Here is a 15,258-nt window from a genome sequence, read left to right as displayed (position 1 = left end):
CACTTAACATGGTAGCAACAATGCACAATCCAACACTAATTTCAATGTTTGGAGTAAAACGAATTCCTGCCACACCTGCAGTGCCAAATTTATGTCATTTGTTCCCTTGTAAATAAAACTCTCTTTGCATGATATATATTCTAGGAAGACCAAGGCATGAAGAAATGTATCGCACACAATGCGCTTGGCAGCCATGGAGTTTATGCAATTGCCAGGTGCTGCACCTGGCCAAGAACTGAATGTCTCATCAGTACAAGTTCAGTGGCTGATGATGGCACCACACAAATGGCCGGCTGTCCACATAAGGATTACGTCCTCACTGGTAAGAGATGTGCTTAGTAGGTATTGACTGCATAGAAATAACATGTCCCAAATCCTAAATCTAAACCATTTGAATAAATCCAAATAATCTAGCACAGTACTTCTCAAACTTTGATAGTTCATGATAATGAAAAATATTACTGATATAGTAACCAAGAAATACGTAAAATAAGATTGTAAATTTGTTATTTGAAAATAAACATTCTCAAACTGTTTCTAGCAAAACCAAAGAAAAATCCCAGTGGTTTGGGAGAGGATTCTAGCTGATCATTATATCCAAAAAATATAATTGGTTTAGTCATTTTCCATCAAACCGAAGAGTTAGCTTATAGATCTGCTATATGTAACGTGTTCTTCAGGTACACAATTTTAAAACTTGTGATGGTGGTGAATCACAGATTAAAATGGTACTGATTTATGGGTCCAGTTCTGTGTGGTACACAAAACTGGCATTCTGATGTTCTTGAAAATCGAGAAACTGCAAACACATGAAAGTTGAAAATGAAATAAAATATTGGAAATACACAGCAGGCCAGGCGGCATCCGTGGAAAGAAAAATAGAAATGATGTTTTAAGCTGAAAGAATGTTAAAGATCTGTAACCACAGATGCTGCCTGACCTGCTGAGAGTTAGTGGGATCCTATCGGCAGATTCCAATTTAGGTGGTGAAACCTCAGTAGAAAATTCCTTGTGAAAGTCATGACGCACGAACTTTATAACATTTGAAAATACTTGCAACGTGCAGTGACGTAGCCAGGTTTTATCGTTAGGGGGGAGTACGAGCACATAAAAAAGGTGCCGTGACCACCATTGATGTTCCTGTCGAGGGCGGGAGCTGAACTGATGGAAGAGGCATGGGAGACCATTTGTGCAGAGCAAGTAACCATAAAAGAAAATGACCCCACACTTGTGTGTTTGTTACATTAGTTACGGGAAGCCCTGGCATTACTTTACATTGAATGATCTCTCATACAGGGCAAAGCAATGTTTCTGCAGAAATGTTTGGGATGATTCCCTGAGCATGAAGTAGGATGACCAGACATCCAGTTTTAGGCTGAACAGTCTGGCTTTTGAGCCCTCTGTCCAGTGTCACCTCGAGTCGGACATTAATTTGTCCTTCATTTGGGGGTGCAGGGCTTATATCCCCAAATGGAGGACAAGTGGCAAAAAAGGCACTTACCCATTAAATGTGGCATGTATGGCCATGTTTCTTCTAGTGCGTACGTGTGATTGATGAGGAGGAAGTGTGATGGCAGTGGCGGCGCCCCCCCCCCCCCCCACTGAGAGAGTTTCTGATGCTCTCCCTGCATGTTCTCCATTTTGATAAGTTTGAAAGTTTGAAATGGCCACCCTAGCCTAGTCTAATGGCATGGTACCAAGATAAGAAATATCCTTAGGCTACTACTGCACACTTGCACCAGAGTCCAGTGTGTGCGAAAAGCCTAAGGAACACATGGATAGTTTGGAGCTGAGGTCAAGGCAGAGGGAAGGGTTTGGAATCGGGTGTCAGGAGCTCTGGTGAATGGAGCTCCTGATGCCTGACTCCGAACCCTCCCCTCAGCCTACCTGAACTGTAGGGCACAATTTGCAATTCAGTTTTTAAATAAAATAAACATTTTACTCACAGCTCTCTCCGATTTTCTGTTTGAACATAAATCTCAAATTCTTTTTGCACCTTGTGTTCGTGGCAATTCATGCATGCGATCCACCACGCCAGATAATAACCTAATCAGCAGGGAGCACACACGAGGAGACAGCTGGGCAGATCAGTGACATCTGCTTTTGAACTGAGACCACGGCAGCCCATGGAGTTGGGGGCGCTGCCTGGCTGAAAAGGCGGGAGAGCAGTCACTCTCCCTGCTCCCCCCACCCCCAGCAATGTGGGCAGGTGGTCCTGCTTATCTATCGAAGATAGGAAGGTCATTGCAGTTATTCCTTTTGATCAATTCCCTATTGCATGCAGGAATCGGGGAAGCTTTTTTGAAAGACATTTTACAAAAGCAATTTCAAAGGCAATAAATAAATCTTCAATTATTTACAGGCTGCAGCTCGCATTCTTTTTCAAAGTTCAGTGATACAACCATGCCTCAGGCAAACAAGAAGTGTCGTGGACAAAAGGAGACAACCTCACATGCGACCTGTTGCCAAGCTCCAAGTCTGGAGTGTAAGGTGAAGGAACAACGTCTCACAGGTCAAATGGAAAAGGTAAAACTCTATTGTAAACATTCATAGTCTCCAGGTCCTGACAGGATTTTCCAAATGTCATCAGAGACGGGTATAGTGCTGGAGGATTGGCGTGTTGCGCATGTGGTTCCTTTGTTTAAAAAGGGTTTGAGGAGCAAGCCTAGCAATTATCAGCCTGTAAGTTTGACGTCTATGGTAGGTAAATTGATAGAAAGCATTCTTAGAGATGGTATATGGAGGGACAGGGCCTGATCAGGGACACTCAACATGGATTTGTGCATGGAAGGTCGTGTTTGACCAATTTTGTTGAATTTTTTGAAGAGGTGACTAGGAATGTTGATGAGGGTTGAGCAGTGGATTTTGTCTATTTGAACTTCAGTAAGGCCTTTGATAAGATTCCACATGGGAGGTTAGTTAGGAAGGCTCAGTCTTTGGGTATTAATTTGGAGATAGTCAAATTGATTCAACAGTGGCTGGAAGGAAGGTGTCAGAGAGTAGTAGAAGATAATTGTTTGTCAGGATGGAGGCCGGTGACAAGCGATGTACCTCGGTATTGCTGTTTGTCATATATATTAATCTGGAGGATGGGGTAGTAAATTGGATTAGTAAATATGCAGATGATACTAAAATAGGGGAAATTGTGGATGATGAAGAGGGTTTTCAAAGATTGCAGAGGGATTTAAACTGCTGAGAGGAGTGGGTAGAAAGATGGCAGATGGAATTTAGTGCTGATAAGTGTGAGGTGCTTCATTTTGGAAAGAAGAATCAAAGCAAGACATATGTGGTAAATGGGAGGACACTGAAGAATGCAGCGGAGCAGAAAGATCTAGGAATAATGGTGCATTGTTCCCTGAAGGTAGGAGCGCATGTGGATAGAGTGGTGAAGAAGGCCTTTAGTATGCTTGCCTATATAAATCAGTGCATAGAATATAGGAGTTGGGAAGCAATGATGAAACTGTACAAGGCATTGGTGAGGCTAAATTTAGAGTACTGTGTGCAGTTCTGGTCATTGATTTATGGGAAGGATATTAACAAGATAGAGAGAGTGCAGAGAAGATTGACAAAAATGTTGCCTGGGTTTCAGCATCTGGAATACAAGGAGAGATTGAGCAAATTAGGTCTTTATTCCTTGGAATGTAGAAGGCTGAGAGGGGATTTGATAGAGGTGTTTAAGATAATGAGAGGGATAGATAGAGTTGATGTGGAAAGGCTTTTCCCATTGAGAGTAGGAGAGATGGATAGTTTTTTTTAAATTTTTTATTTTTCACACCATAAATCACAATAGCCATGATATACACTTTTTCTTTTTCACACATTTACAGTGACCTTTTCTCCCCCCCCCTCCCTCCTCCCAAGCCACCCCCCCACCCCCCCCCCTCTCATCCATTTTAGGTATACAATCTAGGTTGCATTAATTCAGTCAGACAATGTTGTAATTCAACAAAAATACACCAGAAATTCTACTGAGTCCATTCTTTTCTTTTCTTCTCCTTCCATCAACTTAGGTAATGTTTGTTCCCGGTAGGTTTTCGCTATTGTATTTAATGTAAGGCTCCCATACTTGTTCGAATATTTCAATATTATTTCTTAAACTATATGTTATTTTTTCTAATGGAATACATTTATTCATTTCTATATACCATTGTTGTATTTTCAAATGATCTTCCAATTTCCAGGTTGACATAATACATTTTTTTGCTACGGCTAGGGCTATCTTGACAAATCTTTTTTGTGCATCTTCCAAGTCAATTCCAAATACTTTATTTTTAATGTTACTTAGGAGAAAGATCTCTGGATTCTTTGGTATATTGTTTTCTGTTATTTTATTTAATATCTGATTGAGATCATCCCAAAATTTTTCTACTCTCTCACATGTCCAGATTGCATGAATTGTTGTTCCCCTTTCTTTTTTACATCGAAAACATCTATCAGATACTGTTGGGTCCCATTTATTTAACTTTTGTGGTGTAATGTATAGTCTGTGTAACCAATTATATTGTATCATACGCAGCCTCGTATTTATTGTATTTCTCATCGTTCCAGAACATAATTTCTCCCATGTTTCCTTTTTTATCTTTATATTTAAATCTTGTTCCCATTTTTGTTTAGTTTTACCATTTCCTCATTCTCATTTTCTTGCAGTTTGATATACATATTTGTTATAAATCTTTTGATTAACATTGTATCTGTAATCACATATTCAAGGTTACTTCCCTCTGGTAAACTCAAATTGCTTCCTAATTTATCTTTCAAGTAGGATCTCAGTTGGTAATATGCCAGTGCTGTATCTCCAGTTATATTGTACTTATCTCTCATTTGTTCAAAGGATAAGAATCTACTTCCTGAAAAACAATTTTCTATTCTTTTAATCCCTTTTTTTTCCCATTTTCTAAAGGAAAGGTTGTCTATTGTAAAAGGGAGTAGCTTATTTTGTGTCAATATTAGTTTTGGTATTTGATAATTTGTTTTATTTCTTTCTACATGAATCTTCTTCCATATATTGAGGAGATGGTGTAATACTGGAGAAGTTCTATGTTGTACCAATTTTTCGTCCCATTTATATAATATGAGTTCAGGTATCTTTTCCCCTATTTTATCTAATTCTAGTCTCATCCAGTCTGGTTTTTCCCTTGTTTGATAAAAATCTGATAGGTACCTTAATTGTGCGGCTCTATAATAATTTTTGAAGTTTGGCAATTGTAAGCCTCCTTGTTTATACCATTCTGTTAATTTATCTAGTGCTATCCTCGGTTTCCCCCCTCTCCATAAAAATCTCCTTATTATTTTCTTTAACTCTTTGAAGAATTTTTCTGTCAGTTGTATTGGCAATGCCTGAAATAAGTATAGTATCCTTGGAAAAATGTTCATTTTAATACAGTTTATCCTTCCTATCAGTGTTAGTGGTAGCTCTTTCCAATGCTCTAAATCGTCCTGTAATTTTTTCATTAGTGGATTGTAATTGAGTTTATATAATTGGCCTAGATTTTTGTTTATTTGCACACCTAGGTATCTTATTGCCTGCATTTGCCATCTGAATGGGGATTCCTCCTTAAATTTTGAGAAATCCGCGTTATTCATAGGCATTGCTTCACTTTTATTTACGTTTATCTTGTATCCCGACACTTCTCCATATTCCTTCAATTTCTTATATAGTTCTTTTATTGATAGTTCTGGTTCTGTTAAGTACACTATCACATCATCCGCAAATAGACTGATTTTATATTCCCTGTCTTTTATTTTTATTCCTTTTATATTATTATCTATTCTTCTTAGTTCTGATAGTGGTTCTATAGCTAACGCAAACAATAAAGGTGATAGTGGGCATCCCTGCCGCGTTGACCTGCTTAAGTTAAATTGCTTTGATACATGTCCATTTACTGTCACTTTCACTAACGGTCCCTCATATAATGCTTTAATCCAATTAATATACTTCTCCGGTAAACTGAATTTTTGCAATACTTTGAACAAGTAATTCCATTCTACTCTGTCGAAGGCCTTCTCTGCGTCTAAAGCAACTGCTACTGCCGGTGCTTTATTTCCTTCTACTGCATGAATTAAGTTAATAAATTTACAGATATTGTCTGTTGTGCGTCTTTTTTTGATAAATCCAGTTTGGTCTAAATTTACCATTTTCGGTACCTGTTCTGCTAATCTGTTTGCTAATAGTTTAGCTATTATCTTATAATCTGTGTTTAGCAGAGATATTGGTCTATATGACGCTGGTGAGAGTGGATCTTTCCCTTGTTTTAGTATCACTGTAATTATTGCTGTTTTACATGAATCTGGTAAGTTTTGTGTCTCATCAATATGGTTGATTACATCCAGGAGGGGCGGTATTATTAGATCTTTAAATGTTTTGTAGAATTCTATTGGGAGTCCATCCTCTCCTGGTGTCTTATTATTTGGTAAATTTTTTATTATCTCTTGTATTTCTACTGTTCCAAATGGTTCTGTTAATTTATTTTGTTCCTCTATTTGTAGTTTTGGTAGTTCAATTTTAGTCAAAAATTCATCTATTTTCCCTTCTTTCCCTTCGTTTTCAGTTCGGTATAATTGTTCATAGAATTCTCTGAAGTTTTCCTTAATTTCTTTTGGATTATATGTAATTTGTTTGTTTTTTTTCCTTGTTGCCAATACCATTTTCTTAGTTTGCTCTGTCTTAAGCTGCCATGCTAAGATTTTGTGTGTTTTTTCACCTAGTTCATAATATTTCTGTTTTGTCTTCATTATATTATTCTCCACCTTATATGTTTGTAATGTTTCATATTTTATTTTTTTATCTGCCAATTCTCTTCTTTTGGTTGTATCTTCCTTTATTGCTATTTTTTTTTCTATGTTTATTATTTCCCTTTCCAACTGCTCTGTTTCCTGATTATAGTCCTTCTTCATCTTGGTTGCATAACTTATTATTTGTCCTCTAATGAATGCTTTCATTGCGTCCCATAGTATAAACTTATCTTCCACTGATTCCGTATTTACTTCAAAGTACATTTTTAATTGTTTTTCAATAAATTCTCTAAAATCCTGTCTTTTAAGTAGCATGGGGTTTAATCTCCATCTATACATTCTTGGAGGGATGTCCTCTAGCTTTACTGTCAGTATTAAGGGTGAGTGGTCCGATAGCATTCTCGCTTTATATTCTGTTTTTCTTACTCTATCCTGCATACTAGCTGATAACAAAAATAGGTCTATTCTTGAGTATGTTTTATGTCTAGTCGAGTAGTATGAGTATTCCTTTTCTTTTGGGTTTTGTTTCCTCCATATGTCCACAAGTTTCATTTCTTGCATTGATTTAATTATAAATTTGGTTACTTTGTTCTTCCTGTTAATTTTTTTCCCCGTTTTATCCATATTTGGATCCAAATTCAGATTGAAATCCCCTCCTATTAGTATGTTCCCTTGCATATTAGCTACCTTCAAAAAGATATCTTGCATAAACTTTTGATCTTCTTCGTTAGGTGAATATATAATAAGTAGATTCCAAAGCTCCGAATATATCTGACATTTTATCATAACATATCTCCCTGCTGGATCTATTATTTCCTCTTCTATTTTAAATGGCACATTTTTGCTAATTAATATAGCCACTCCTCTTGCTTTTGAATTATACGATGCTGCTGTTACATGTCCTACCCAATCTCTCTTTAATTTCTTGTGCTCCAATTCAGTTAAGTGTGTTTCTTGGACAAATGCTATATCTATTTTTTCCTTTTTCAGTAAATTTAGTAGTTTCTTCCTTTTAATTTGGTTATGTATTCCATTAATATTTAGAGTCATATAGTTCAGCGTAGCCATTTTATATTTTGTTTATCTTCTCTTTCCGTTTTTCCATCATTACCTTTCCTCCTTTTCCATTTCTGTTTTCTTATTTTCAACTCTTTACCAGACAACATTCCTACAACATCCAACATTTTCCTTATTCTCCTATTTCTATCTTCTTTATCCCCAATCTCCCCTTCCCCTCCTGAGTTGTCCTTTATCCCTTGTCGGACAACCACATCTCCCCTCTCCATTTGGATTTGCGAATCCACTCGCAAGCGTCAACTGATTTTGCAGTGACCGCTCTTTTCCCCCACCCAGCCCCCCCCAGAAAAGATTTCACTTTTCATATGTCACAAAGGTCACTCTTTTAATTCCCTCCTTATTCTCTCTATTCCATTACCTTCCCTTATTAATTCTTGTCTATACTATCTATGTTTTCCTCTAATTACAGATACTTTCACGTATGCCCATTGTCTCTATTCACTCTTATACCACTTTACCCGCATACATATCAATCGTGGTCATTTTTACCCTCATTACCCGTCTTCATCCCTCAGTCTATTTTTGTCTTTACCCACATACATATCAATCGTGATCATTTTTGCTCTCATTACTCGTCTTCATCCCTCAGTCTATTTTTGTAATTGTTCTGCAAATTTTCGTGCTTCTTCTGGATCCGAGAACAGTCTGTTTTGTTGTCCTGGAATAAATATTTTCAATACCGCAGGATGCTTCAGTGTAAATTTATATCCTTTCTTCCATAAAATCGCTTTTGCTGTATTGAACTCTTTTCTCTTCTTTAGGAGTTCAAAGCTTATATCTGGATAAATGAAGATTTTTTGCCCTTTATACTCCAGTGGTTTGTTGCCCTCTCTTACTTTTTCCATTGTCTTCTCCAGTACCTTTTCTCTTGTAGTATATCTTAGGAATTTTACTACAATAGATCTTGGTTTTTGTTGTGGTTGTGGTTTAGGGGCCAATGCTCTATGTGCCCTTTCTATTTCCATTTCTTGCTGTAGTTCTGGACATCCTAGGGCCTTAGGGATCCATTCTTTTATAAACTCCCTCATATTCTTGCCTTCTTCATCTTCCTTAAGGCCCACTATCTTTATGTTATTTCTTCTGTTATAATTTTCCATTATATCTATTTTTTGGGCTAGTAATTCTTGTGTCTCTTTAGTTTTTTTATTAGATTCCTCCAATTTCTTTTTTAAGTCTTCTACCTCCATTTCTGCTGCTATTGCCCGTTCTTCCATCTTGTCCATTTTTTTCCCCATTTCTGTTAAGGTCATATCCATTTTATTTATTTTCTTTTCTGTGTTGTTTATTCTTCTTCTTAAATAATTGAATTCCTGTGTTTGCCATTCTTTAAATGACTCCATGTATCCTCTAACAAGAGCAAGTATATCCTTTACCTTGCCTTTCCCTTTATCTATTTCACTGTATTCTTCCTCTTCTTCTTCCTCTGGGTTGGCCATCTGTTGTTTCTTTGATGCCCTTTCCTCCTCTTCTTTCTTGTTTCCATTGTCTTCTGTGGTTTCTTCTTGCTGCAGGTGTTCTGCAGCTGTCGTTGCCGGCTGTGGAGATCGACTCCCCAGCTGGTCCCCCCTCCCGTCGGTGTGTTTTTTTTCATGCGCGTCGCGCATGCGCGGTTGCGCACTTTTACTCGGCTCTGTGAGCCATTGTTGTAGTTCTTTTTCTACCGACCTGAGGTAGTGGGCTCCTCTCTCCACAGTGGGCCTCTTCGGACAGGTAAGGCCTTCACCTTTTTCCTCCGTTTTCTTCTCTTCCTCTCTTCTTTCCGTTGATTTTGATTTTTCTCCTTTTGTCTCCATCTTCTTTCCACTTTTATACTCACTTTTCTTTAACTTGTATTTCTGTGCCTTTGTATTTTCTCTTGTTTTTCCCGACTTTTCTGGAGAGGGCTGGAGTTCACCGTCCGGCCACTACTCCATCACGTGACTCCTCAACTGGAGAGATGGATAGTTGACGGGCAAAGGTTTAGGAGTAACATGAGGGGGACCTTCTTTACACAGAGTGGTTACTGTGTGGAATGGGCTTCCGGGAAAGGTGGTGGAGGCAGGGTCAATTTTGTCATTTAAGAAAGAGTTGGATAAGCATATGGATGGGAGGGGGGGGGGGGAGGGATATGGGCAGAGTGCTGGTAAGTGGGATTAGAGGAGGGTACTTTGGATCAGTGCGGACTAGAAGGGCCAAAATGCCTGTTTCCATGCTGTAATTGTTATATGGTTATATATAGTCAGGGTAATAAGATAGGAATGGGATTATAAATCATTTTTATTGTTGAAATTGAAATTCTGCAGGAAAGCACTGATTGCACTCACTAGAGCAACAAAACAATCTTCAATTCCAAGATCATTGTAAACTAAATTTATGAAAAAAAAAATTGTAATTATCAGGCAAGTGATATAGTGTACTCTCTTGAATCTAATATTAAGCAGTGATTTTCAGGGGAAGCAACAACATAAACATTTGCTATTACTAAAGGCTGCCCTTGTATTTGTCAAAATTCACAAAGACCAGCATCTCCACTTGGTTAAAATCAATAAATAACTTGTTGTGAACAATTTATAATTCCCTCTGAAGTGATTTGCAAAGGATCATGGAAATTATTCTTTTAATTAAATTAACTTCAAATAGCATTCAGGAAGCATGGTTTAGATGTCACCTTACTCGGTTTCCATTGATGTGACTGGGCTGTCCTGCAATGTTAAAAGTGGTTCCCCTTGAACCATAATTTCTACTGGTTCAACTGATCTTGGGCTCTACTTGCATGAGAATTTATTCCTTCAGATAGGAGTTTGCAAGATTTCTCTTGCCTATCTTGATAGACAAGTATGGTTTGTTGATCTGTGCTTTAATTTCCAGGTGCTGGTGTCATGTGACGATGGCTGGACTCTGACTGGGTGCAGTGCGTATTCCCATGGTTCTCACACTCACGGAGCGTACGCTGTGGATAACACCTGTGTGGTCATTCCCTCAGGAAAGGGGAAAGGTGCTGCAGCTGTTGCCATTTGCTGCCAGAAGAGAAGAGAACTGAAGCCCAACCCAAACCTTAGTTATGAGTAAAATCTGTCCATTGGTCTGTTCCCTCACTCTTCCTGACTTTATATACTTCCCTTCTTTCCCACAAGAAGGCACTATGGCTGTGTTGTATCTGTGGGAAAGGACAACTCTTTTTTTACCCAGCTCAGCAAGACAGGGTAATTATTGGTGAACTGCTTTCTTTAAGATCAATCTCATCCTTGCCAAATCAATACATAGTTTACAGCACATGGAAGAAAGCAATTGGCCAAATTTCCCAGCCCCACTTTGAACAAATCTCAGGTTACATCAAATGACTATAGCTGTTTTGCTTTACTTTCTTGGGGAGAGGATGCTTTCTTTTTTAAAAAAAAGCTTTCTGTAAATAGTTTTTACAGCTGTTGAACAAAAGAATGATTAGGTTCCTTCACTCTTCATCACAAATCAAAGAACTCTCACATGTGGTGCCAGCTAATCACTGAATGCAGCTGAGGTGGCAGAAATTTACTGTGGTATCAAGTCCCTTCAGGACAAACAAGTGGCTGTGGCACTTATTCAGCATTTGTTATGGCAAAACTTCTAGGCCTTTATAATATCTTCCCAAATTTACTGCCAAGTTTATTCAAATCACTTTTCAGCCAAAAGTACAAACAGTGCAAGGTTGGACCATACTTGTTTCAACACAGTAATTCTTCAATTGGATAATTTAGGTGGAGAGAGTTAAAATAAGGAAACTTTGGTCAGCACATCTCACTGGTTTTGGTGAACGACGCCAGTGAAATAATAAATGTTAAAAGTTTTATACTGAAGCAAAATTAAATATTTAGTTTCAATTAAACTTAATCATAACTGCCAGTTTTCTTGAACAGGTACTTGTAGTTTGAAATGGTTATTCATTGTTAATCTGGACACCAGGACTGGTAGCACGGCATGTTCAATGCAAAACTGGCACTCAGTAAGTCATGTGACACAGTGAAATCTAAAAATAAGTCGAGGCCACACAATTATAGAAACACCTCATTATTTTGTCTGAATAGAGGAAAAAAAAACAGGTTATTTCAACAATATCTTTTTTCCAGTGAATGATCAACAATGACAAAAAAAATATTTATACTCAAGTAAAAAAAATAACTTTACAACTAATTTTATTCTTTTAATACTGCTTATTAAGGCACAACTCTTCATGTGCTTCAAGGATTCTCCTCCAGTGGATTTCATTTGCTACACTACCCAAGGCAAAATCAATTGCTCTGTTGCATGTTTCAGAAACAGGATTAATGTCAGGACTTTCCAATGAAGTTATTTTTACTCTTGAGCACCCACCACAAAAGAAGGAAACAAAACTATACTGGCTTTCAATGCTCAGTCATTAGCCTTTTGGAAGTGCTTGAGATTAGAGAACTTGAAAACCAGTGCCATAGGTGTAACAATCAAACTCTTTACATGTACACTTTACAATTCTGCTGTAAATGAGATTGGTGAAACAAGAGGCCATTTCATGTCAGTCCTCCACTTGGAGACTGGCTACAGAGCAGATTGAAAACTTAAAACTTACTTTTCAGACAGCATCACATTCATATTGAGCGGTGCCTCTTAGCGCCGTCTGGAGCTGAGACGATTGGTGCAATAGTGCCACCTGTTGTGTTTCGAGCCGCAACCCAAAGGTTGAAGCCTCGACGCCACCCCTGCCTTGATAGGGTCATGGAGAGGGGCGAGTGGCGTTATCAGCCCGCCCCTAACCAGTTGCTTCCAGCGGCTGTATATTCAGGTCAGGCAGTGGAGCACAGCACTCTGTCGATTATCCTTCCCTGAAAAGGGTTGGAATTGGAGCCAGCCATGGCACAATCAGAGAGGTACATCTTTAGGCGCAAGGGTGAAGAATCTCTGCCTTTATCTGTTTTCCTTGCTTGAAAGTACCTAGGGAGTTCTTAGGTTTAGATGCAATACAAATTGGTCCCAACCTCACTGGACAAAGATTTCAAATCTCCTGAAATTTATTCAATGCACAGTTTTGAGCTCCACATAATCTGATATCCTCTCTTAAATTATGATTTTACAAAGTAACATTAAGGAGATCCAAATTTATTAACAATTTTATTTCAGTAAATACTCGAAAAAGGAGAGAAAAGAGGGGATAAAGTGCACGAAAAGTAAAAATGGAAGTAATTACAAGTTCCTCCATGAACAAAATTTGTAATTCTGTCAAGTAATTTATCCATTTAAATAGTATCTTTTTGCCTTGCAGGGTAGATTATCTGAAATTCCAAACAAACAATACATTAATTTACATTTTAATGGATCATCAAAGATGAAATGTGGTAGCTGAACCGAACTTCATTGCTATGCAAAGTGCTGAATTTCTTTACTGCATTTAGCCACAAATATATTACTAACCACAGAACTTGAAACCGATATCACATCTAACCAATAGCAAAACCGTAGTGGAAACACACTTAGATCATTAGTGCCAAAGTATTTTAAAATCCCACCTGATATTATTGCTACCAACATTTGTAAATATTTTTGTTGAATATGTACAATGATTTTATACTTTTTGTATTTTGTATCCATACCACATTTTAGTAATAAAGCTAAAATCCCTTTATATACCTTTTGCCTTTAATTGAAATAATCTTTTAGTCCCAAGTCAAATTGCATTTAGTTTTAAAGTGCAGCTGCCGAAAGAAACAGAATTGATGAATGCCAGACATACAGTAACTAACATGACAGCTAAACAGCTTTTGGTATATTTCATTGTCAGGTCTTCAAGGTGGGAATTATATGAGTTGATTAAAACCATCTTGTGCATAATAACGTGTCCAATTTCAGAAATAATCTATACTTTTTAAAGTCTTTAGATCCTAAAATCTTGGGACATCTTTGGGTGTCAAAGGTTATGGGGATGAAGCAGAATAGGGTTGAGATGAATAATACATCAGCCAGGATTTAAATGGCACAGACTTGATGGGCTGAATGGCCTGATTCTGCTCCTATGTATTACAGTCCATATGAAGCCAGTTCTCTTTTCTCCAAACTATCCTGATGACAATGTTTGGCAATAATATAAAATTGCATGTAAATAGTCCATGGAAAAGTGATTCAAAACAAGGTGATAATGTTGTATTTTGGACAGGATTATCATGTTAGCATTTATCTTTGATCTATATTTAATCACAAATTTTGTTTTTTTTTTAAAAAAATGTCATACATAAGTAATGTGATTTCGCATTCCCACAAAAGTACAATCTGATGTAAAAGAAAAACAACCTTCTGCTTCTCTTAAACCAGTTCAAAGTATATCCTTAGAATTTAAAACTTGGATATTGAAAGAATCTATTATCTGAATGCCTTTTCTTTACAATTTACCTTATTTTTCCACAGGATAGTTTTTCTAGCATAACAATCTTGAAGGTCAGTGATGATCAAGGATAGGGATGAACAAGTGTTCCAGCTTGATATTTGTCCCTCATCTCACAGCAAAATCTATTATCCCAATGCTAATGCTAAAAAAGACCAGCATATTTAAATGCCTGCTAAGCTGGCTGCAATGGCTTGAAGATGTTAAAGACATTAAATACAAGTTACTTTCTTTGCAGTCAAAAGCATTCTATTTTCTATTGAAGAAAATTAATGTCAAGAGGAACTTGTATTAAAAGAGAACTTTTTAACATGGAAACAAAATCAGTGTTGTAAAGGTGACTTAACAGCTCATTTGGAAAGTATGAAAGGATTGAAGGTTAGTGAGAAAACAGGATTAATGTCAGGACTTTCCAATGAACAAGACCAAAACAGTCAAAGCCATAATATTCTGAGAACAGAGGTAGACTTTTCATTTGGTGCTAGAAATGAATTTCTAAACACCATATTCAAGAGTTTAAAATGCAAAATTAAAATTCCATTCATTATGGAGCAAATTCAACAGTTTGCTCTATATGGAATAAAAAGGACTTAAAACCGTTACATGAAATATTTTAATAAAAATGCTTGAATCACACACACGGAATGAGGAAAGATGATCAAAATTTTGGTTATAGCTAATTTCTGGGAATATCATATAGAGATGGAATTCCCCAACCTTAGAGGGTGAAGCCACGATAAGCCATAGTGGAACAGTTATATTTCTTGACCAAGAAAAAGACATCCCAAGAGAAGACTAGTTGAGATCACACTGATACTTTTCAAACCCTGAAATTGTTCAATGGGATTCAGTGTCAAGGCATGACAGCAGGGTGTTGGACAGCCTCGAGTTGATGGAGAGTAGAATGATAGAAAGAATAAATGAATTAAGAGTATTTAAGGCTGGGAGTTTCAGCAGGTGTGCAAAGGAACAGAATTAGACCTAACTGGAAGTGAAAACTGGTATCACTATGTGGACCATTTACAGCTCATGACATGACTAAATAAACCCTCAAGGTAATGAAATGCCCAGGTCTTTTCCTGGTAGCC

The 15,258-nt window shown here is 37.4% G+C and overlaps 1 protein-coding gene across 1 annotated transcript in view; it reads left to right on the top strand.

The window, feature by feature from the left end:
* The window catches only part of pcsk9 (proprotein convertase subtilisin/kexin type 9), a 34,865-nt gene extending 21,448 nt beyond the window's left edge, over positions 1-13,417 (top strand). The window contains exons 10-12 of the mRNA XM_069938897.1: positions 145-322; positions 2,363-2,526; positions 10,657-13,417. Coding sequence (XP_069794998.1) covers positions 145-322; positions 2,363-2,526; positions 10,657-10,857 — 543 coding nt within the window. The 3' untranslated portion in view covers positions 10,858-13,417. The remainder of the gene's footprint in view (positions 1-144; positions 323-2,362; positions 2,527-10,656) is intronic.
* The last annotated feature ends 1,841 nt before the right edge of the window (positions 13,418-15,258 follow it).

The sequence above is a fragment of the Narcine bancroftii genome, chromosome 5, assembly GCF_036971445.1.
Source record: "Narcine bancroftii isolate sNarBan1 chromosome 5, sNarBan1.hap1, whole genome shotgun sequence".
NCBI classification, from domain to species: Eukaryota; Metazoa; Chordata; class Chondrichthyes; order Torpediniformes; family Narcinidae; genus Narcine; species Narcine bancroftii.
Note: the sequence above shows the minus strand (reverse complement) of the source record. Positions and strands in the feature narration are given on the sequence as shown.